The 25,199-nt window shown below is 32.5% G+C and overlaps 1 protein-coding gene and 1 long non-coding RNA gene across 5 annotated transcripts in view; one reads left to right on the forward strand and one right to left on the reverse strand.

The window, feature by feature from the left end:
* LOC127726626 (WD and tetratricopeptide repeats protein 1-like) overlaps positions 1-25,199 on the reverse strand; it is a 40,532-nt gene that overhangs the window by 2,895 nt on the left and 12,438 nt on the right. Inside the window, exons 10-15 of one of the 3 annotated variants that reach the window (XR_007993618.1) lie at positions 24,339-24,521; positions 21,928-22,157; positions 18,686-18,857; positions 17,793-17,985; positions 14,497-16,132; positions 12,795-14,202 (exon numbers count right to left, since the gene is read on the reverse strand). Coding sequence is in view for 2 of the 3 variants with exons in the window: in XM_052234045.1 (XP_052090005.1) it covers positions 16,046-16,132; positions 17,793-17,985; positions 18,686-18,857; positions 21,928-22,157; positions 24,339-24,521 (865 nt within the window). In the remaining variant the exon portion in view is untranslated. Of the gene's footprint in view, positions 1-12,794; positions 14,203-14,496; positions 16,133-17,792; positions 17,986-18,685; positions 18,858-21,927; positions 22,158-24,338; positions 24,522-25,199 lie in introns of those variants that run through there. The other 2 variants (XM_052234045.1, XM_052234046.1) reach the window with 2 other exon arrangements.
* LOC127726627 (uncharacterized) lies at positions 6,098-10,726 on the forward strand. 2 transcript variants are annotated; one of them, XR_007993621.1, is made up of 3 exons: positions 6,098-6,293; positions 7,313-8,415; positions 8,908-10,726. It is a non-coding gene; the product is annotated as an uncharacterized LOC127726627 (long non-coding RNA). The 2 variants fall into 2 exon arrangements; XR_007993620.1 differs by having other exon boundaries at positions 8,336-8,415.

Genomic DNA, 25,199 nt, shown 5'->3' on the forward strand with positions numbered 1-25,199 from the left:
AACAGCCATTTACAATAAGAAAACGACGAATGACATAAATGTTAATATTCTTAATGCTGAATATCAATATGTATCATTTTTCTTCTTAATGTTATATGCTGCTGTTTCGTCATTAAAGTAGGAAACGGTTGATACGGTGCTTTTTGTCCGCAATTTGCTTTTTTATATAGTATGTTATGTTGCTATTCGACTCAGGATGGGTTTGTCTGAGAGCTTGACATAATGAATAAACGCTTGTCTATTGTTGACTATAAACTCTAGATGCCTTTCGAGGGTTTGTGTTGATGTGTTGCTGTCTCATTGACTTTCACCTAACATTAAAAAAAATAAAGATTGAGTGGGTATATTTTGGTCTGTTTATCTTAATTTTAGAGAAGGCAATATTCAAACTTGACCGTTTACTGTTGCAGTGTTTTTGTCCAATCAGAAGAATATATTAACATCTATCGGCAGTTCATACGTTACTCTTATTCCGTTATATTTTTGAGATGATAGTAATGTTCAATAAAGGAAGTTGAATGGGTATAAAATGATACTACTAAATTGATGAAATAACTATATATTGTAACAATCTTGTGTACTTTCAAATGACTTGGACTCCCTTCGTCAGGCCAAACTGTTGTGTGCCAAGGCTTTTCCTCTTACACTCACAATCGTCTTCAGTGATAATGTTTACATGTTTGATTCGTCAAACAAGGAAAACAATGTAAATTTACACATCTTTTTACTACATGAAGTTTATAATGAATTTACATCAAATTAATTATCATGGAACTAAACAAAATATAAAAAAAAATCACACAAACAACTCTTTTGTTCTTATTAATAGTCACATAAAAACGGGAAACAGTTTAAAGCTTTACCCCATGTGATGTCAGTTTAACTAATAAAGTGTCCGGTATGATATCTTTGCATTCATTAGCGATGACAATATCTGTAAGCGTGAAGTCTGGAAACTTGTTTGTTACGCATGGTTTCTTGAGGTGAAAATATGCGAACTGCCATTTTTTCTTCATTTCACCTGATACTTTGTATTCGCGCTGACAATACACCCTTATGATCATTCTGTTGTTATCTTCGTCTCGTTCAAACTTTCGTGAACAGCCAGTATTTCAAACTTTGTTTTTTCAACTTCCTCAAATTTTTCCAAATCATCAACAACTGCCGCTAATGATTTGGTATCTACAACCAAAGGAGTTCGTTGAACAGAAGGTTCCTCTCTGACTGATGTTGCTGGTACTGGGGCTCTTCCGCCGCGTCTTGGCTTAGAAATCTTCTTCTTTCCACCTCTAGTCCCTTCAAAAATTATATCAGATAATGCATTGGCCACTATTTCCTTGCTTCGCCATGCAATATACTTAGCTAAAACGCCCAAAAAGACAGCTCCAGCCACGGCATGTGAACAGATTTTCACGTTGTTGTATACAGGACAGTCATTACAAACGACTCGACCCTTACTAGTAGTAGTAACTAAATGAGGCTTACCAAATGAGTCGAGTGAATGTCTTTGATCTATTATTGTCGGCGGAGATAAAGCCAAAAAACATCGGATCTCACGCTTCAATATTCTTTGATGGGTTGTAATTAATTTTGGAGAGAAGTAACCTTTTGGAACATCAAAAACATTACATGCAATTATTTAATTCACAAAATATATGAAAAGGACATCACTCACATTCATAGACGAAAATGAAAAAAAAAAATCCGTTCCTTAAAATACAGAATTTGTTCCGTTTCGTTGTGTTTCGTTTCTCAAATTACATGTTTCGTTTCGTTTCGCCGTGTTTCGTTTCGTTTCGCTTTGTTTCGTTTCGTTTCGCTCTGTTTCGTTTCTGTTCCGTTTCTCACTTTACCGGGACCCTCTTTATTTAGATTTAATAGAGTATTCGTATTCCAGTACAAAGCAAGGAATATGGATATGTATCTAACAAGTTATTGTTCTGGATATACATGTAATATTTGCTTTTAGACATTAAACACCAACCAATTAATCAATAAATCATTCCCTAATGAATATTTACATCTGCTAAAGGACTCCACAATCGTACCACTGGGTCTATTCCACTGGTGGATAACAAGCAATGACTTGGCTGTGGCTGTAGACAATTTACTATAGAGTCGTCTCCCTTTAATAACCGTACAATATGTTTAGTATTCTTCTCCCATATAAAGAAAGAACCGTCGTCAGATCCAGCTATATATACTGACCATTGTTGCAACAATTAAGATGATATACTGTAAATTTAATAAATAGTATTTCTGTTTGTATTTGTGCTTATTTTTTTTTTCTGTAATATTAAGAAAGAGCTAGGGGTGTATTTAATTTTGCTGTAAGCTATAAATTCTTCAGCTCTTGACTGAAGTTCACAAGATGTAGATCACCAACAAGCCCTTATATTATCATTATGTATATATCTATATTTATATTTTATTGTCAATATATCTTCCAATAATCTCAAGCACAATCATTCATATTCTCTTTCTCCTTGGCTACACAATTACCCCAATTCCTTTGACAGTTCCAAGACTGAATAATAATTCCAATCATGATCCACTAAGTCCTTCAGCAGATGTTACCTCAACAAATTACCAAGACTTACCCAAATAAAGAAAATTACCAGATTTGACAGTATCTACGTTAATAACTGCAATCACATCTTTCTTATATAAATTCAATCAATTTTAACTTCCAAAATAGTTGTCCACTTTTACATCTATTGTTGCATTGCAATGCCCACAGAACCTTGACTCGTGGTCAAACGTTGCTTCCGCCATGACCTCTCCTGGTCAGATGTTGGGAAGAACTTCTTTCTCATAGCAGCTTGCGGATCTACAGTATTATCAGGGTCTTTCTCGTCTATTAATAAAAAAAAATATTAATTTTATCTTATAAAAGTATTATGTTATGAACATAACTAAAGAATAATAGTTAGAATATTATATTTGGTGTTTCTTTTCATAAAATTAACAATATCTTGGGAAGAATAACAATGACATTCTTCAATGACCAGCTTTATCGTTAGATCAACCACCCAGTGATCATTTATAGGATGAACTTGACAAATGTTCGCAGACGTCATCAGCCATCAGAGTCAGTCAATCAGCTACGAGTCGCTTGAATAGTGGAATAAAATTCCACAAACCTTTGTTCAATGCTCAATCGGGTCAATGCTTTGTAGATTGAGTGCTGTCATGAACGCAAGATGTGGTCATGCGCGTTATCAACTCTTCAACTCTTAGTTCCGACATCGACATTTTTAAAACAGTCTGTGCAATAAGCAAAATCAATTGTTATCTGTTTTCTTTGTTAAGTTTGTATGATTTTATGTTATTGTTCAATAAATACAAAACTAAAATAACATTGTTAAAATAAAATAAATATTTTTGATAAAATCTGGGTATCGTTTCTTTTTGTAAGACTCTGAACTGCGATGGTACTCCGAACCGCGATATTTACGCTGATGTTCGATGGTTTGATGATTAAGTGCGTGTTTGATCACGCCGAAGTCCGATGGTGTCATTGTGACGCGATCTTGTTGATAGCTACGCCGAAGTGCGATGGTGGTAAGGCTGGAGTGCGATGGTGGTATCTCTGAAGTGCGATGGTGGTATCGCTGAAGTGCAAAGAACTACATACACTATACTTTCAATGCTTTGCATGTCGATTTAGAGGTCGCTTTGTTTGTTAGAAGCAGGTTTTTTCGGATGTTTTTTTTTAATAAGGGGTTTATAAACTTTTTAACTTTTACGGGAAACAAGGAGTAATTAGTGGAGAGAAAAAAGTAAACCTTCTGTAGCAGATATTTTTCTGTATGCAGAACGTATTTTTATATTTTTATGGAGCGTGTCATTCTCTAATTACATGCAGATACGCAGCCAGAATCTCCGTATCATAATATTACGGTAAATGTGGAACTCATGAGAAAAACCAAGTAAACTTAAATTGTAAACACAGAATTAGGTTCACATGAAAAAAATCAAAGAGAACGATCTCTCATTTATAAAAAAGAAGATGTGGTATGATTGCCAATGAGACAACTCTCCACAAGAGACCAAATAACACAGAAATTAACAACTATAGGTCACCGTACGGCCTTCAACAATGAGCAAAGCCCATACCGCACAGTAAGCTATAAAAGGCCCCGAAATGACAATGTAAAACAATTCAAACGAGAAAACTTATTTTATGTACAAAAAATGAACGAAAAACAAATATGTAACGCATAAACAAACGACAACCACTGAATTACAGGCTCCTGACTTGGGACATACACATACATACAGAATGTGGCGGGGTTAAACATGTTAGAGGGATCCCAACCCTCCCCTAACCTAGGACAGTGGTGTAACAGTACAACATAATAACGAACAATAAAAATCAGTTGAAAGAGGCTTAACTCATCAGATGGATAAAAATACAAATACTACAAACAAGAGTTCATTTAGTATGAAACTGTAACTAAGGGCAAATTTATATACTAACCTTAAACAAAATCTACTTTTCATGATAATTCAACATCTGTATATTTTCAACTCGACATCAACTGTAATATAGACCATCGCACATCAGCAAAAGGACCATCGAACTTCGACTTAGATCATCGCACTTCAGCGTGACCATCGCACTTCAGCATCCCCATATCGCACCTCCAAGTCCTACATATATATGAAAAATCTGTTCAAATCATATTAAACATAATTCAGAACTAGTGGTACAAAAACAACATATACATTGAATATGTATGTTACAAATCATATAGATACTAGTAATATATACTTAAAGGGAGTAAACCCTTACACATGCAAACTATCTTTTGTTTACTATGGGGATTTTTTATTTATACCCTTCATTTAGACAGCCATGTTTCCTTCTGATAAGCATTGAAGAGCATTAAGTCTCCAATTGCAATTTAAAAAAAGTTGTTGATTGGAATATGTCATTAAATGTGCAGGAACTACTGACACGATCAGAGTTTTTATTCTAGTGAGACTCATGTTGCTCAATCTATAGTTTTCTGTGCAGTGTTTTGTGAAATGTTGTTAGTCTATTTTCTTTTTACCATGGAGTTGACTGTCTTTCTTCTACTTATAGTTACCTTAGCTGTATTTGGCAAACCTTTTCGGAAATTTTGATCCTCAATGCTCTTCAACTTCGTACTTTATTTGGCCTTTTTAACTTTTTTAAATTGAGCGTCACTGTCTGATGAGTCTTTTGAAGACGAAACGCGCGTCTGGCGCAGATAGAAAATTTCAATTCTGATATCTATGATGAGTTTATTTTATAGTCATCTAAGTACCTTCTCAACTTTTTTAATTAAGTAATTCCTTTTCTGCCTCTTCCATTTTTTCTAACTAATAAAATAGTATTTCTCCGAATTTACCGCTACCCGAGATCGTCCCCCCCCCCCCCCCCCGTTTTTGGCGGGGCTTTTTTTCCATCTTTGCCATGGCGTTGTCAGTTTATTTTTGTCTTATGAGTTTAAATGTCCCTTTGGTATCGTTCGCCCCTCTTTTGCAGATACATCACAAAAGTCTACCTGACACACAATGTATCATTGTATTTGAAAGAGTCTTTACCTCAAAAATTCAAATGGAGATAAATGCAATACAATAATAAAATGAATAATATGATGTAATGTATTTTCATATGAAGAGGATTCGAATAAGCAGACTGGTGACTATTGAAGATAAAATGTAATATACAATATATGAGTTAAGCTGACTTATCGGCTTTTCAGAGTGAAATCTAAAATCATAACATACATGTATATGGTGGTCATGTCTTAAAAAGGTATTTCCAGCAGCGATATGCATGTACGTTATACATTGTGATTTTACTTTTAACAAAACTAATCGTAAGTATCGGACCTCTCGTATTAATGAATTATGACGATAGAACATATTTCACTTTCCCGTTTGGGACGTCCTTACATACATTCATGTTATTAATTCGATACTCAGATAAACGATAAACTCACTATGATTTTTGTTATTGTTTACTTTATTCATTTCGTTTAAATTGGCTTTTTGTGTTCGCCTTTTTTGTCTTTTTATTTTTTTTTCTCGGTAGTGTGAACTTTCGATATTTCACATTAAAAGGAAAAGGAAATCTGATGAAGCGAAGAAATCTAAGGAAACGAAGAAATTTGAGGAAATGGAGAAATCCGAGGAAATGAAGAAATCTGAGGAAATAAAGAAATCTGTGGAACTGTATCTTCAGGCGATCAAGAACACTATAAAGAGACTGGAAAAAATGGAAGAAGCCAACCAGCCTTCGAAAGGAACGAAAAAACGTAAATAGTTCTATAGAAAATAAGACATTACCTGATTTGTGGTTTAGTAGTAGGAATGTATACTTAATTGTTTGCTATTCAAAGTAAAAGAGCACTTTACTTTCTGTGATACGCACAACGCATTTCCGTTAATGTATGGTTCTTATAAACCAAAGGTGATTATGTTTAATATACAACCATATACACACATGAGACATATGTAATGTTATTTTCTTTACAAAGAATTTGCAGTTCTAAGAAGCAACTTTGTCACAGGTGGTGTTTTTGTCTATTTTGTTTTAGGGTAAATTTGAAAAGTTATACTTAAAATATGTTTAAGAAAGAGGGACGAAAGATACCAGAGGGACAGTCAAACTCATAGATCGAAAACAAACTGACAATGCCATGGCCAAAAATAAAAAGACAAACAGACAAATAATAGTACAGATGACACAACATAGAAAACTAAAGACTAAGCAACACGAACCCCACCAAAAACTGGGGGTGATCTCAGGTGCTCGGAAGGGTAAGCAGATCCTGCTCCACATGTGGCACCCGTCGTGTTGCTTATGTTATTACAAATCCGGTAAATAGTCTAATTCGGTAAGTCACATTCGTGAAAAGGGAAGGGTATTGTACGACATTAGGAACATATCCGATATCATTTGTGAAACGGTTATTCCATAACGGTCAACCAACTCGTGATGGCGTCCGTAAAATAGTCATACACACAGTCTATTATTTTCAGACTGTATAACAAATATGAAAAAGAGCTATCTCTTTTTTGTATTAGAAGGATTTGTTAATTTCCTCTAAAATTTGATTACCTTATCAATGATATCTTTCAAACAGATATATCTGGATTTATGTTAGGGACATGTTTTATTTCAAAATCATTACAAACACCTAAATAAGGTTATTCTTTCTACCATATTGGTAATTACTAGGCTGTTTTTCCTGTTGGCTATACATGTCAGTAATCTTTAATGGGTCGTTCTATGACTTTGATTTTTACTGAAAAATATTTTTTTTAATTATAGTTTCGGGTGTTTGCATATGAAAATATCTGTTCCATAATTTGTAAAGATGTTTAAGGAAAGGAGCCAGCATGTACTACAGCTTTTACGGAGAGTTTTTGTAAGATGAGGGATAGTAGTTCTGTAGTATATTTTTTCGATGATGTGTGAACTCGATATGAAAGGATTGTATGATATAACTAATAACAATGTTGATAAACAATGCCATTTACATTATTGTTCATGTCTGATATATAGCCGCGTATTGTTTTGTAAGCTTTTTTTCGTTTTACCGACGTATACCAATCCGAAAAAGTTCAACTGTAATCCGTAATCAAGTTGATTTACAATTCAGAATACGTATCTCCTGATGAAGTATGATTTTCTAGTTAAATTGATCGTAAATTGAGCATCTGTTATCACACTTGTATAGCTTTTAAAATACTAGTTAAAAAGGAAGACTATTGGATTCGAGAACTGGGAACTACGAAACCCTATGGTTGCAATGGCAAAATTAATGGTAAAGGTATTACAATGCCGAGGAGTAGAGAGTACTATTCATCACATTCATCGATCTACAAACAGGAGTAGATAGAATACCTGTACCATAAATTTGGACTTTGAAAATGGAAAAGACCAAGAAATGACATAAAAAATAAAGAGTTGTGACACAATTGCAAATGAAACATCTCTTCACCAGAAACTAAATGATGCGGATGTCAGTAAATATTGATTACCCCGTAAGACTTCAACAATTAGTAAAACCAATACCGTATAGTTAGCTATAAAATTTTTGCTAGTGACCGACATGACACAACATCAACATATACGAACATGAAATTAATGAACATATCAGTTCTTGTTTTAGTAATGTTTTGTACGAATTTCGCTTTATGTGAATACAACTACAAGACTACTAGTGGTCCGCGACTAGAACATATGTAGTATAGCTTTTTTTTCTTTAAATAAGAACCCAATGGAGTATCAACCCAAGAAATATCGTCAAACATGTTAAATTTTATCTTCTTTACAACTTATATATTTCAGGAATTTGCTGGTCAGAGCACTGAAGGACAGCCTCCCATGCAGACTTTGATAATAACAACGAAACCATAACTTTGAATCAGGTAATTTTCTTTCTCTTAAACCTTCAAAATGCTGATTTATTTTGCTGAATTGTTTTGTTTAGAATTTTTCATAAAAGACATCTTTATTAATTTCCCATAACTTGATGATATACACTTTTTTTAATCCAAAACCTGATATCCATAGAGTTGAAGCACTAAAATATAAATCAGTCACGATGGCTGCTTTGAAAACACATATGTTTGCCTTTTGTTTTTCATTAAAACTTACCACATTCAGCCTTCTCACTACATATGCATGATAAATGGCATCAGTAGAAGTTTTCGTGAAAAGAATTATCTATTTCGTTTATTTTTTCATATCTTTGAAATTTGTTATTGACTTTATTATCACTTGTACCAAGTCAGGAATATGACGAATGTTTTCCATTCGTTTTATGTGTTTGAGCTTTTGATTTTGCCACTTGATAAGGGACTTTCCGTTTTAAATTTTCCTCGGAGTTCGGTATTTTTGATATGTTACTCTTTTTTCAGTGAAATGAGACAGAAAAACAGCATGATCACAAAGACGTTTTGATCAAATGTCAGCTATAGATCCAACAAAACATTATGGACAATAAGAGATCAGTTGGATATGGAAATATTTTTTTTACTTGTGTTTTGTTTAACTATAGTGTTTGTCTATTTGTTGTTTTTCTGCTTGGCTATCGTGTTGTCTGTTTTTACTTGACTAGTGATTTTGGTTTGCTTTCAAATATACAATTTTTTAATATCAAAAGAAATGTCATCATTTACATTAATGCATTGTTTGAGAATGCCGTTTTTTCATTTTTGTTGCTATGTTGATACAGATAGAAAATTTACAAGAATCTTCTCATAATCAGAAAACTATGTTAGAAGTATTAGTTAATTATACCCTTTCCTGTCTTTTCAATGGTGTGGAATGTGGCGACCAGCTATTTGCCAATTTGTAAAAGTTTGTAGCCTGTAAAATCCAAAGTAGGTGAAACACTTTTTGAACCTATCACAGAATTTAACATGTTGTACCTTTGTACGCCTATTTCATGATGTTTAGCTACTATTTGTATGAGCTTAACTTAGTCATATCCTAACAATATATTTTGTAGTCTGATATTCTCCTTAATCACAATTTAATACAAAATGAACCATTTAATGATATTGTGCCATCCTATTTCATAAATCACTCGTTATAGTCAGCAATTTAACACTATAAATGTTGTGTGTGTCTGGAGCGCTTTTCTTATTGTATTTTTAATATTACTAGAACACACCCGCGATATTGCGGGACCGGGACTGAATTAAAGTACCTACGCCTTATTTTTAGTATTCGTATTGTCATCTGATAAAGTTATGCTGATTATAAGGTGCACAGTTTTCTCTGCTTTCAAAATCTTTCTGTTTGAACCCGTTTACCCGGAACTTGTTGATTATTGGAAAACAAAAGGGCTTGGAATGGTGTAATTTTTAATCAACACCATTGTCCTATATAAGTTATATATAAAGTTGAATTCTTTGATTTGTCATTTTTACGTCATGCTGGCTAACAAATTGGACCTCGTTATCTTAGTAGTATAGATGGATATATCGCCGTATTTTATATTCAATATTTTATGAAGGAGTGTATGAACCCTTTTTGTTTTTTAAATAAGTATGGTAAAATTTTCAGTATACCTGTTTATTAGGTGAACAAAAAACGGTCTTTAGATTTAGTAGTATAGAGAGTACATGTACAGTGTATAAATACTGGGGCCGGGAGTAGTTTGTTTTAAGTTCGGTACAGCATGATTATTGTATAATGAGGCAAGTACTTTGATTCATTATGAATTATGATATATATATACTACTTGTTCTTTAACATCTATACTACTAAATCTAAAGACAGTTTTTTGTTCACCTAATAAACGTATAACCCAAGAAAGCTACTGCTTACATTAGACCGGAAATATAATGACATGACTAAAAGGAAATCGCATCGGATAGTTCCAAAACTTATTAATTTGTTTAATTGCTTATTGTTTCAAACAGTAATCGATGTAAAAGGGTAAAATTTTCAGTATACCCTATCAAGTATATATACCCTTATATAAGCTTGACTTGTAGCTTTCTTCGGTTATACGTTTAAAAAATGGTCTTTAGATTTAGTAGTATAGATTCGAAAAATCAGAGCATATGCATTATTTATAATTATTTAAATACTTGATTTTTTCCCCCAATTTACGGTTTTTGATAACAGTCTTGGTATTTTTTGGTTTATTTTTTAGTGTTTTTAATATAATCAAAAAGCGTGTTATTCATATTGTAACCATAGTTTAAAATAAAATTAGAGTGCAAATTGTATTTGATTTACTGTCTAGGAATAAAAGAGATGAGGTGTACAAGTTATGAGACAACAACACAATAACACAAAAATCAAAACATATCTATCTGTCTTTGTTTTTAATATATCAACTACTAAAACTTACTTCTGAGGTGGAAAAAGTTGGTAATGATAGGCAATCAAAGATTGCAACCCGCCTCTTTTAATTTGATGGGTGAAATAACCAACAGTTAACAAAACAAGCATTCTGAGAGTATTGCATGGCAATACATAGTCAACTACCGGTTAAAAACCAATTGTACTGGAACAAAATACTAACTTGATCTATAGCTTGTCATGGTGTAAACTATATAAGAAATATCAAATCATTATCTTCAAACATGATAACAAAAAGTGTGGAAAACTGATCACTTGCTTGAATCTTCGAAGACCAAGGACCATAAATTAAAACAAAATCATCAGACCAGAACAAAATTCCAGCTTGATCTGTAACTTCTCCTGATAAAACTATACACCAAATATCAAATCAATGTCTTCAAGCATGAAGAAAAAACGTGTGGAAAACTGATTTGCTAGACTACAGAAGGACAGACAGAGAGACAGAGAGACAGAGTGTAAACCTATGGTTCCCTTCGAATTTGTCGGTAGGGGACTAATAACTTGCAGTATAATCATTGGAAGAAATACATTGCACACCAGTAAACCAACTATGATCTGAAATGGCCATCTTGATCTGAACAACTCTCAAAAGACTGAACAATAATACATTAAGACATGTTCAGTATTTCAGTCTACAGCGGTAAATTCAATACTGTTCAGACAATAACCTTGCAGTCAATTAAGATCTGCTCAGTTAGTGTTCAATAGTTGTTACAACACAATAATTTACTGAATTGTTCGAAAAGCTACCTAACTGTACTGGATTAAATGCAAGCCAAATCTCAAACAGTACTGAATTCAAAACTATAAAAATACCTGAAAACTAACTTAACATCTTAAAAAGACTTAAAAGATCACAGAAATACACATAAAAACAAAGATAATAATTCCATAAAACTTAAATATATTGCATCCCAAACATATGTGTTTAATGTTAGCAGGATGCTCGAACCCAATAACTTCCAAGCCAAGAATGATTAAGTATGTTATCTCTTCTTGTTTTTTTTAATTTTGTCAGATATACTGAATCCTCTGGTTTAATCCATGTAGTGCTAATAACTATTTTGCCAACTAACCCCTACTTTTCTTTTCGATATTTTGTAACATACAGTTTAAAAAACATTATTTGAAAATCTTATGAAATCCTTATTTTTTCATAGTTTTTGAAAGAAAAAATGTGCCAATGTTATATGTTCTAGAGAGAATGATTTCCCACCAAATTTTCAACGGTTTATATCTCGAAAACAAGCACACGGACCTTTCATTTTTTTCTGCTTTTTTAGTTCCTTCATTTATATACTATGAATGTATAACAGTCTTTTAAAAAGTTTGTTATTTTGAAACAGAGTAGCGAACATCCTTAAATGCTTTCATATGAACATAAGCAGCTATATGAAAAGGGAATACCCAAATCTACTGAAGGCCAAATTTGCAGTAAAAAATTAGAGCCTTATTTTTCTTTATAATTTCTAAATTTATCAATTTTTTTTTATATCTTGTTAGTATTCAGATGTAAATTTAATTATTGCTGAGCTGAGAAAATCCTCCGGCTAAAGCAGTAATAAAAGGAAATAACACTGCATATTTAATAAACATGTCTTCCTGATACACATGAAATATTTGCCACTGAACGTTAAACACCAATCTATTACAAATCATTATCTTCAAATAAATAACATATTCAAACTGTTAAATTGGACCATTGGCTTCTTATTTGCATTCATTGACAATTTGATACCCTCTAATAACTATAACTTAATGATATCGGCTTTGCTCATTGTTGGATGCTGTATAGTTAATTACTGTAGTTGTTATAAATATCCTAAGGCTTATTTTTTTGTCTATGGTGGATAGACAAATCATTGGAAATGATATCAAAAATCAATACAGTATATAAATCAATTGATTAACATGAAAACAACTAAACATGATAATTTCTTTATTTTTAGCTTTTAATTAAAGCTTTTTATTACAAATAATCTGCAAGCATGGCAATTAAAACAATATGTGGAAATTGTACCTTTCTTGTACAAAATAAAATAACTGAATAAAACATAATCACAGACCTAATACTATTCACAATTAATCAAGTACATTATGCAGAGGTTTATTGAAGTATTGAAAATAGGAAATATTTGCATCTATTAAATATGTTTAATCTTTTTTTTATAATATTGTCAATCATTATAAGTACCCTTATATATATATATACAAGTCTAAATCGAAAACAACGTTCAAACCTATGATTGCGTTGGATAAAAACCGCAATTTTTATACATGTGCATGCAAAACAAATTTTTTGGTAGAGGGGTCTAAATACAGCACAAAAACATTTTCCAAAAGACCAAAAAAGTGAAAAAGTATATTTTAACAAAACGCATTTGACTAGCAGGTCGAACAACGGATGTTCTTAAACCCTGCTGACTGCCATTGGCGATTGCCAAATAAACGGATTACCAGATGTAACAAGCATATATTGAAAACAATATACGCTTTAATAAATACTTGATATATAACACACAGGAATATACAGAGGAAAAGTTATTAGAATAAGTTATTTTTTTTATTTTGTCACTTTGTGACTATAATTTGTTTCAAAAAGTCAGAACTAAAATTGCAATTTTCGTTCAAAACACTTCATCAGAGGCAAATATTATTTTGATAAAATTTCAGCTTTTATTGTTACTAGAACAAAAGTTACTGCAAAGTATTGAATAATAAAATGAGTGGTACATGCAATGCATTACAATGCCATGCCCAAAATGTTATGGTCCAAATAAAATAGCCAATAGGTGATAAAAATAAACCTACTTTGAAAAGATTTAATTTTTTTTCAATGATTTCTTCAATTCCTTGTAAAAAAAAATTATAATAAAAAAAAACAAGAGTGCACACGCTGAAATGTCTCGCCTTCTTTACTAATCATTGATATTGTGCTGATAGTCCTAAATATAAAGCTTTATTACAACTGTCACATAAACTTAACATTAACCCAAGTAAACTAAACATTGACCAATGAACCATGAAAATGAGGTCAAGGTCAGATGAACCATGCTAGGCAGGCATGTACAGCTAACAATTCTTCCATACAACAAATATGGTTGACCTATTGCTTATAGTTTAAGAAAAACAGACCAAAACACTGAGCAATGAACCTTGAAAATGAGGTCAAGGTCAAATAAAACCTGCGTGACTGACATATAGATCATAAAATATTTCCATACACCAAATGTAGTTGACCTATTGCATATAGTATTAGAAAAAAAGATCAAATCTCAAAAACTTAACTTTGACCACTGAACCATGAAAATGAGGTCAAGGTCAGATGACGCCTGCCAGCTAGACATGTACACCTTACAATCATTCCATACACCAAATATAGTAGACCTATTGCATGCAGTATTAGAAAAAATGACCAAAACTCAAAAACTTAACTTTGACCACTGAACCATGAAAATGAGGTCAAGGTCAGATGACACCTGCCAGCTAGACATGTACACCTTACAATCATTCCATACACCAAATATTGTAGACCTATTGCATATAGTATTAGAAAAAAAGATCAAATCTCAAAAACTTAACTATAACCACTGAACCATGAAAATGAGGTCAAGGTCAGATGACACCTGCCAGTTGGACATGTACACCTTACAGTCCTTCCATACACCGAATATACTAGACCTATTGCTTATAGTATCTGAGATATGGACTTGACCACCAAAACTTAACCTTGTTCACTGATCCATGAAATGAAGTCAAGGTCAAGTGAAAACTGACTGACGGGCATGAGGACCTTGCAAGGTACGCACATACCAAATATAGTTATCCTATTACTTATAATAAGAGAGAATTTAACATTACAAAAAATCTTAACTTTTTTTTCAAGTAGTCACTGAACCATGAAAATGAGGTCAAGGACATTGGACATGTGACTGACGGAAACTTCGTAACATGAGGCATCCATATACAAAGTATGAAGCATCCAGGTCTTCCATCCTCTAAAATATAAAGCTTTTAAGAAGTGAGCTAACACCGCCGCCGCCGCCGGATCACTATCCCTATGTCGAGCTTTCTGCGACAAAAGTCGCAGGCTCGACAAAAATGTGTTCATTGTTCCAAAATACTATCTATCACTTCAAGAGACGTGGAATAATTGCTAAAATATTTGCATAAATTTACCTATTTACAATTTATCTTTAATAATGAAAATTCTCCTTGTTTTTATCTTTAAAAAATTTCAACTGATGAAAAAAATTTCTTAAAAACTAAGAACTGAAATTAATTCAAAAAACAATATGACTTCATTATAAATTAAAATAATTAATGTACATTCTACATTAATATTTGATATCATTTTCGGATTTTTAAAAATGTAACAGAATTCCTATTGCATTAATCCAACTTCTCATTTTAAACTTTGATGTAGCATTCCCATTCTTGTCCATTGATAAATAAAAATTATTGCAATTATGAATACAAGCAATAAGTTCTGAATTTACAGTACTTAAAAGGCAATTAATAAACATATTTATTGTCATACTTCGAAGCACAAGACAGAGAGATTTTGAACAAATTTAATTGTGAATCATTTAGAATTTATATAAAAAAGTATATTTTTAGAATACAACTAGTACATGAAGATACAATTTTTTCACAAATTTGTTTGTAAGGAAGATTAAAAAAAAAAATCGTTTATTTCCTGCACACATCCTGCATTTTTGGAATCTATAATCAAAATTACAAAATCCATAAAAAAAACAAACAATACCTGTTGTTTTTTTTCTTCTGTCTATTCAAGTCAAAGGAAAGCATGGATCAATGATCTTTTCAGTTTTAATTCAAAACATATGTATGATACAGACTTGTTGTACAATAAAATAAGCAAGGGGAGATAACAAATATCGATCAAGCAATGAGGACATTTTACAGGAGGACAGAATACTGTTATACAGCCATTTAAATAATTATGTATCATAATCTGGTTTAACAACATCACAATAACAATTCATATACAAAAACAAGTTTTAAACTTAATAAACTATCTTAAATTATTAATCTATAAATCAAGGCAACTCAACTGGGTCGGCAATTAACCCCTTGGTCGCCCCTCTGTTCTTCTTCTTCATCTACATCAAACACTCCAGTGATCCGGTATCCCATGTTCATTAGCATGACCTCTAAGGGGTCAGCATTCATTCTCTTTTGATTGGCTAATGCTGCGTCATCTGAGTTATCAATTTCTCTTTCATTCTTTGAACCGTCCTAAAAGATAAGATGTTCCTCATTCTTAATTTAGAATTTTTGTGGATTACCTTTCCAAGTGATTACAGAATTAAAATTGAAATTAAAAAAACTGGGTAAAGCTTACATTTAACAAGCATTCTGAGAGTATTGCATGGCAATACATAGTCCCCTACCGGTTAAAAATTAATTGTACTGGAACAAAATGCCAACTTGATCTATAAATTGTCATGGTGTAAACTATATAACAAATATCAAGTCAATATCTTCAAGCATGATGAAAAAAAGTGCGGAAAACTGATAATTTAAGTGAATTTTCTAAGTCCAAGGACCATAACTCTGCACAAAATCATCAAACCGGAACAAAATTCGAACTTGATCTGTAACTTGTCATGATAAAACAATGTACCAATTATTAAATCAATATCTTCAAGAATGACGAAAAAAAGTGCGGAAAACTGAATATTTGAGTGAATTTTCCAAGTCCTAGGACCATAACTCTGCACAAAATTATCAGACCTCAACAAAATTAGCACTTGATCTGTAACTTGACATGATAAAACAATATACCAAATATCAAATCAATGTCTTCAAGCATGAAGAAAAAAAGTGTGGAAAACTGATGTGCCGGACTGACAGAAGGACAGACAGACGGACAGACAGACAGACAGACAGACAGAAAGACAGACAGACAGACGGACGGAGTGCAAACCTAAAGTCCCCTTCGACTTCGTCGGTAGGGGACTAATAAATGGCAAAGTCAATATGTTGCTGCAAAGCTCCTATACGAGGGTCTGGATGGGGTATTTCATTTCTTTCTTCTTTATTTCTTTAGACCTTTTTTCTTTAGTCTTTATCTATTTTGTCCATTATTCCCTATTCTTTATATTCTAATACCCCATTATCATGGTTATTCTCTGTTCTTTATCTTTTTTGCCAATATCGTAGTAGGGGCATTATGTTTTTCGGTCTGTGCATCCATTCGTTCGTTTGTCCATCTGTCCCGCTTCAGGTTAAAGTTTTTGGTCAAGGTAGTTTTTGATTAAGTTGAAGTCCAATCAACTTGAAACTTAGTACACATGTTCCCTATGATATGATCTTTCTAATTTTAATGCCAAATTAGAGTTTTGACTACAATTTCACAGTACACTGAACATAGAAAATGATAGCGCGAGTGGGGCATCTGTGTACTATGGACACATTCTTGTTTTGTATTCTTTTATCTTATCACCCTCTATTCTGCACATTTTGCCCATTATCCCCTATCCTGTAAACCCCATATAGACCATCCTATCTCGAATAGAAAATATAGAGAAGGAGATCTCAAATGGCATAGTTTAACAAAAAATTTAGATTTTTTAATATTTATCCTTTTTGCATCAAAACTAAACTAAGTGGAGTCTGAAATAAAATTAAAAAAACATTGCTAATTTTAATAAGTCTCTCATCCTTTTAATTCAGATATTTCAAGGAAATAAAAAAAATAAATCTGAATAAATAAGAGAAAAGATAATGCCTTAATATGACATCGAAAACCCAAATCCTCCCAAAACAGTACAAAGCAAGGTATATTGATATGTATCTAATAAGTTATTGTTCTTGATAATACAAGTAAATATTTGTGTCCAGACATTGAACACTACACAATCAATCAGTCAATCATTCCCTAATGAATATTTACCTCTGCTAAAGGACTCCACAATCGTACCACTGGGTCTATTCCACTGGTCGCTAACAAGCAATGACTTGGATGTGGCTGTAAACAATTTACTATAGAGTCGTCTCCCTTTAATACCCGTACAATATTTGTAGTATTCTTCTCCCATATAAAGAAAGAACCGTCATCAGATCCTGCTACTATATACTGACCATTGCTGCAAAAAAAAATAACACAATATGCTGTAAATTTAGAAAATTTTCATTCTATTTGTATTTGTTTTTTTTTAATTGCAATTGTTGAACAATTGACAAAAATGTGAGATTATTTATTACAACTTCAAGAAATGCTGTATTAAATTTTGCTTCCAAAATTTAAAATGCGAGTTTGTTTTTTTTTGCAAATCTATCATGATGTGATTCTTTGCCATTATAAAACATTGCAAAATTTCTGAATTTACAGTCACTGTGTTTAATTTGTATCTTACAGGTATTCAGTGACTTCCCTGGAATATATATATCAGCATTTGAAACGTTTTTTCTGCAATATAAAGAGAGAGCTAGAGGTGGTTTTGATTTTGGCTGAAGGTCACAAGATGAAGATCACCAACAAAGCTCTTTATCATTATATAAATATATATCTATATTTATATTTGGTTGTCAATATATCTTCCAATAATCTCAAAAGCACAATCATCCATATTCTGTATCTCCTAGTTAACATCTTTACCTCAATTCCTTTAACAATTAAAAAGTTGGCTTATAATTTTAATCATGATCCAATAAGTCCTTTCGTAGATGTTACGTCAACTAAATTCAAAGACTTACAGGACATACGAGATTACCAAACTTGACAGTATCTACTCTATTTACTACAAGCATGTCGCTCTTATTAAAGTAAACTCAACCAAATTTTACCTTCCAAAATAGTTGGCCTCTTTTATATCTGTTGTTGTATTGCAATGCCCACAGAACCTTGACTCATGGTCAAAGGCTGCTTCCCGCCATAACTTCTCCTGGTCAGATATTGGGAAGGACTTCTTTCTCATAGCAGCTTGTGGATCTACAGAATTATCTGGGTCTTTCTCATCTATTAAACATTACAATAATGAAATGCTCCGCTGGGCGCAGCTTGATACAACCGTAGAGGTCGAACCCTGAACAGTTGGGGCAAGTATAGACACAACATTCAAGCTTGATACAGCTCTGAATTTGGATTGTGATTAAATATTTGACACAGCATAGGTTTCTGACACAGAATGAATGTGGTCTAAGAACTTAAAAAAATTTAATTTACCTATTTAAACCATATCATTATTATTTGCTTTTATATATAAATCAGAAATAACCAACTTAAAATGGAAAATTTTAAAGAAAAAAAAAAAGAAAAAAAAATCCCCCCCCCCAAATTTTTTGAACCCCCTTATGATTCATCACCCCCAAACTCAATCCCAGCCTTCCCTTTGTGGTATGTTACCTTGCAGTTCAATTTCAGAGAGATCCATACACTTGAACACAAGTTATTGTCTGGAAACTAGAAAAATGCTTGTTTTTTGGCCCCAAATTCCTAAACGTTTAGGGCAATTACCCCCAAACTCAAACCCAGCTTTCCCTTTGTGATATGGAACCTTGTAGTACAATTTCATAAGGATTCATACACTTACACACAAGTTATTGTCCTGAAACTAGAAAAATGCTTGTTTTTTGCCCCTTTTTGGCCCCTAATTCCTAAAATTTTGAGGCAATTACCCCCAAAATCAATCCCAGCATTCCCTTTGTGATATGGAACCTTGTAGTACAATTTCAGAGAGATCCATACACTAACACACAAGTAAGTTACAAAAATGTTTATTTTTGGCCCCTTTTTGGCCCCTAATTCCTTAACTGTTGGTACCATGACCCCCAAAATCAATCCCAACCTTCCTTTTGTGGTGTTGAACATATAATAAAATTTCATAGAGATCCATTCTCTTAAACTAAAGTTATTGTGCAAAAACCAATGTGTCTTCGGACGACGACAACGACAACGCCAACGTCATACCAATATACGACCGAAAAAATTTGTTGTGGTCGTATAAAAATTATTACCTTTATCTTAAAATAGTTTATGTCATGACCATAATTAAAGGACAATATTTAGGAAGTTAAATTCAATGTTTCTTTTTATCATGTTCATTGCATTTACGTAACATTATCATTTTAAAATTAGTTCTTTTTGTTTTTTGAATACAGGAAAAGGAAAACAAGAGAGTGTCAAATAAAAAAAAATAAGAAAATATGCATCTTTCATTTTTTTTCTTACAAGATAAATAAATGGGGAATGTGTCCATGGGACACAGATGATGCCCCCGCTTGCATATCATATAAAGTTATAAAGGGACATAACCGAAGAACGATAAAACTGACGCTACCCAAATTTGTACTTGATCTGAGTTCTGTGGTAACAAGTATTGTGTATAAGTTTAATAAAATTTGGTTGAGGCAAACATAAGTTAGAGAACAGAAACGAAAAATGTTTCCATTTGTAAAGGGCATAACTCTGGAACAGTAAAAGTGACACCACCAAAATTCAAATTTGATCTGTATTTTGTGGTAATAAGCATTGTGTATAAGTTTCATAACATTTGGTTGAGGAAAACTAAAGTTAAAGAACGGAAATGAAAAATTCAGCAATTTTTCCATTTGTAAAGGGGCATAACTCTAGAACGGTTAAAGTGACGCCACCAAAATTCAAACTTGATCTGTGATTTGTGGTAATAAGCATTGTGTATAAGTTTCATAACATTTGGTTAAGGCTAACTTAAGTTAGAGAACAGAAACGAAAAATTCAGCAATTTTTCCATTTGTAAAGGGGCATAACTCTAAAACGGTTAAAGTGACACCACCAAAATTCAAACTTGATCTGTATTTTGTGGTAATAAGCATTGTGTATAAGTTTCATAACATTTGCTTGAGGCAAACTAAAGTTAAAGAACGGAAACGAAAAATTCAGCAATTTTCCCATTTGTAAAGGGGCATAACTCTAGAACGGTTAAAGTGATGCCACCAAAATTCAAACTTGATCTGTATTTTGTGGTAATAAGCATTGTATATAAGTTTCATAACATTTGGTTGAGGCAAACTAAAGTTAGAGAACGGAAACCAACTTTGGGACGTATGTACGTACCTACAGACGGACAAGGGTAAAACTTAATGCCCCCTCCGCTACTGCGGGGGCATAAAAACCTTCTCCAGGTATTATACCACCAAATCATAGTACGTCACATCCGGTTGCATACGAAAAAGGGTCGAAAAAAAATATTCCTTTGAATTGACAGTTGTAGGAAATTAATCCTACATTTCATTGCAGTAAAAAATTTCTATGTCATAAACATATATCTTGGGTGTTTCAAAGCATCATTATTTTTTTATTTGGTGTTTCTATAGAATATTTTGGAAACTTGAGGTGACATGGTTACTAAAGCTTGTACACAGGGGAAAAAAAGGGTGAACATTTGATTGGTTAACTTCAAGTGATGGTTATTTTCTTATATGCAATGAAATGTTATGTGTCTATAGTACTGGACAGGATAAAACTTTACTCATGCCAAGTATTTCTTCATTTGAAACAAAGATAAATTCTGCACAATATTTTGAAAAGTGCAAATCTAACAAAGACTAATAGGGGAAAATCAATGGTGGTATTACACCTCCAAAAGTTTGAAGTCAGAGAAAAAAATTATTTCAGTTACCAAATTTTTCATTTCTTCATTCTTTAAGGTGGTACCTAACACTACAGGGAGATAACTCTGTAAAAATCAGCTAAACGTTTTAATCATGTTAAGGAAATATCAAGATTCTCAATGATCAAAATTAGTGTTTGTCAAACTGCTATATAACCAGTGAAATTTTTCTGATAAAGTGGTTGGTTCAAATTATTTGAAATTTTTATATTTTTGTCAAAGGGTCAAAGTAAACATTTTGTCAAATTTTTAGGAAAATTAAACGAGCCAAATTAGTATTAGTCAAGGTGTTGGGTACCACCTTAACTCTCTAAGGCATGTTTCTCTATTCTTTATTGTGTTTTATCCATTATTCTCTTTTCTTTATTTTTTTACCATTTTTCTCCATTCTATAAACCCCATACAGGCCCTCATGAAAACTCTATAGCTATTACTTACCTGCATTGGAGCTAATGGCTGCTTTAATATCTTTGTCTAATGCTTCACAAGCATTACTTTTTGCATAGTCTGGAAACTTATTTTTAAATTGTTGTAAACAATCATAGGCTTCCTGTGGCCATGACAACTCATACAAACATCTAGCCAATCGAAAATGAGCTTTTAAATGGTTTGGATCTAACTGTAAAGCACTGTGACAGTCTCTTAATGCTGCATATAAATCACCATCCCTGAAATATAAAAGGTCAAAAGGTTGAAATTTTAACCAATTAGAAATGAATTTTTTAAGTTTCAATCTGCAAATGTGGTGATTTACCACTCTTCAACAAAAATACCAAAGAAATTCAAAGATTTGAGAATTTCCTACACCAGTTAACATTCTAAACAGATTCATTATGTTTTACTGATTCACCATACAATACATTTCAAAGGTCTGCATTTAAAGGACATAAAGTAAATACATGTTTTTTATCTTCAATTTCATTTTTACACACAAAACAAGATCTTTCATTAATTGGTTTATTCTCATATTGTCCTGTTTCTATTTAAAGTGATGCAACGCCACATCTAAATTTTGCATAAGCACTTCTAAACATCATACATGTAATAAAGGTGTGACATTTAATACAATTTTCATTTACTTAATTAGATTAAATGCCTCTTTTAGTATTTCAAAATCACATTTTTTTTGCACAAAAAACTAATTGGTAAATATGTGTGAACTTAAAACTGATTGATAGATTTTTTATGTTAAACACTGTTTTTGGCACTCATGGCTATATCCTAGCAGCCAGTTTTTATTGGTGTGGTGGCATAAGCCACAGAGTGCCCACAGAGAACCACCAATCTTCAGCAGGAAAACTGGAACTTTAAGGATGTTCGCTACTCTGTTTCAAAATAACAAGCTTTTAACCCTGCCACATTCTGTATGTATGTGCCTGTCCCAAGTCAGGAGCCTGTAATTCAGTGGTTGTCGTTTGATTATGTGTTACATATTTGATTTCGTTCATTTTTGTATATAAATTAGGCCGTTAGTTTTCTCGTTTGAATTGTTTTACATTGTCATTTCGGGGCCTTTTATAGCTGACTGTGCGGTCTGGGCTTTTCTCATTGTTGAAGGCCGTACGGTGACCTATAGTTGTTAATTTCTGTGTCATTTGGTCTCTTGTGGAGAGTTGTCTCATTGGCAATCATACCACATCTTCTTTTTTATATTTTAAAAGACTGTTATAAATTGATAGTATATGAAAAACGAAACTTGAAAAGCAGAAAAAAATTATAGGTCCATGTCCTTCATTTCGAAATATTAATTGAAAATATGGCGGGAAAATATTCTCTCTAGATTTTTCATACATTTAACATTGGCACCTTTCATTTAAAAACTATGAAAAAATAACAATTATATTATTATTTTATAAGATTTTGAAAAATGGATTTTTAAACTATTATGAAATAAAATTGTGAAAAGAAAAGTAAAGGTTAGTGGGCAAAATTTTTATTGGCAATATATGGATAAAACCAGAGAATTCCGAAAACCTTGCAAAAATTCAAAAACAAGAGGAATTGTTTGTGTGATCTTTCAAAAAAATTGACTATTTTTCAAGATAAGAAGGAAATAATTCATGTTTATACAGACAAACACTGGAGTAAATTACTTATCTGGTTGATGCATGTGCTCTAACACCATAAAAAAAATCTACCAAAATCTATGTATATTTACACCAAACTCTCATAAAATTTGCTTCTAAGTGCCATAACTACTTTTACTCGAATATCTTGGATCATATATACTACCTCTTTTTAGTTTTGTATTATCCCAACTTTAAATAAACTAACATTGAATCTTAAATTGAAAGTTCTAAGTAGTGCATGGGTTTAATAAGACCTCAATATGGACCCTATTTCTAGCCAAAATTTCAAATTAAATTTAGGTGCTAATAATATCAGTTTAGTGATGACTAGATGATCATCCCATGTTTCAGGGTTAAGTGTGACATCCATTTTCACTGAACTAGTATACATTATTGTTGAAGCCCGCCTCTGGGTGCAGGATTTTCGAGGTGTGTTGAAGACCCATTGGTGACCTAGGGCTCTTTTCTGCCCTTTAGTCAGGTTGTTGTCTCTTTCACACATTACTCATTTCCATTTTCAATTTTAGGTACAAAATAGATATATTTATAGAAAATTAATTTATCAGCTTTCTTTTTATAATGTCAAAATTAGCATAATTTTCATTTTTTTTCACCAAATTCAATAAAAAAACAGAACAATTTCCATTTGACATTATATTGAGTACCAACTAACTGTAAGGCTCTGTTCAAATGTTTACTGATTTCAGTAATAAAAAGTCAGCAAAGGCCCAAATGACCATTCACAGTAAATTAAATCATACCATTCCAAAAGCAACCTACCATTTTCTTTTCATGTAAGCCGCTGCCCTATTTCCAAACAACACAGAAGAATTAGAGGCTCTAGCAATGGCTTGGTTATATAAATAAATAGCCTTAGAATAATGTTCTTTTTCAAAATAACTGTTAGCCTTCTTCTTTAGTATCTCCACGGCCTGTGGTAAGCCTTTAGCATCCAGTTTGTGCCTAAAATCAATAAAACATTTCTTGAAATCTATAAAAATGAGTAAAAAAGTTAAAAATACTATAAAATAAAATGCTCTGCTGGGGCGCAGCTTGATACGACCGCAGAGGTCGAACCCTGAACAGTTGGGGCAAGTATGGACACAACATTCAAGCTTGATACAGCACTGAATTTGGATTGTAATTAAATATTTGACAAGGCATAGGTTTCTGACACAGAATGAATGTGGTCTAAGAACTTAAAAATTTTTAATTTACCTATTCAAACCATATCATTATTATTTGCTTTTATATATAAATCAGAAATAACCAATTTAAAATGGAAAATTTAAAGAAAAAAAAAGGAAAAAAAAATCCCCCCCCCCCCCAAATTTTTGAACCCCCTTATGATTCATCAACCCAAAACTCAATCCCAGCCTCCCCTTTGTGGTATGGAACCTTGCAGTACAATTTCAGAGAGATCCATACACTTGAACACAAGTTATTGTCTGGAAACTAGAAAAATGCTTGTTTTTTTGGCCCTAAATTTCTAAACGTTTAGGGCAATTACCCCCAAACTCAAACCAAGCTTTCCCTTTGTGATATGGAACCTTGCAGTACAATTTCATAAAGATCCATACACTTACACACAAGGTATTGTCCTGCAACTAGAAAAATGCTTGTTTTTTTGCCCCTTTATGG

Source organism: Mytilus californianus, unplaced genomic scaffold, assembly GCF_021869535.1.
Source record: "Mytilus californianus isolate M0D057914Y unplaced genomic scaffold, xbMytCali1.0.p SCAF_18, whole genome shotgun sequence".
NCBI classification, from domain to species: Eukaryota; Metazoa; Mollusca; class Bivalvia; order Mytilida; family Mytilidae; genus Mytilus; species Mytilus californianus.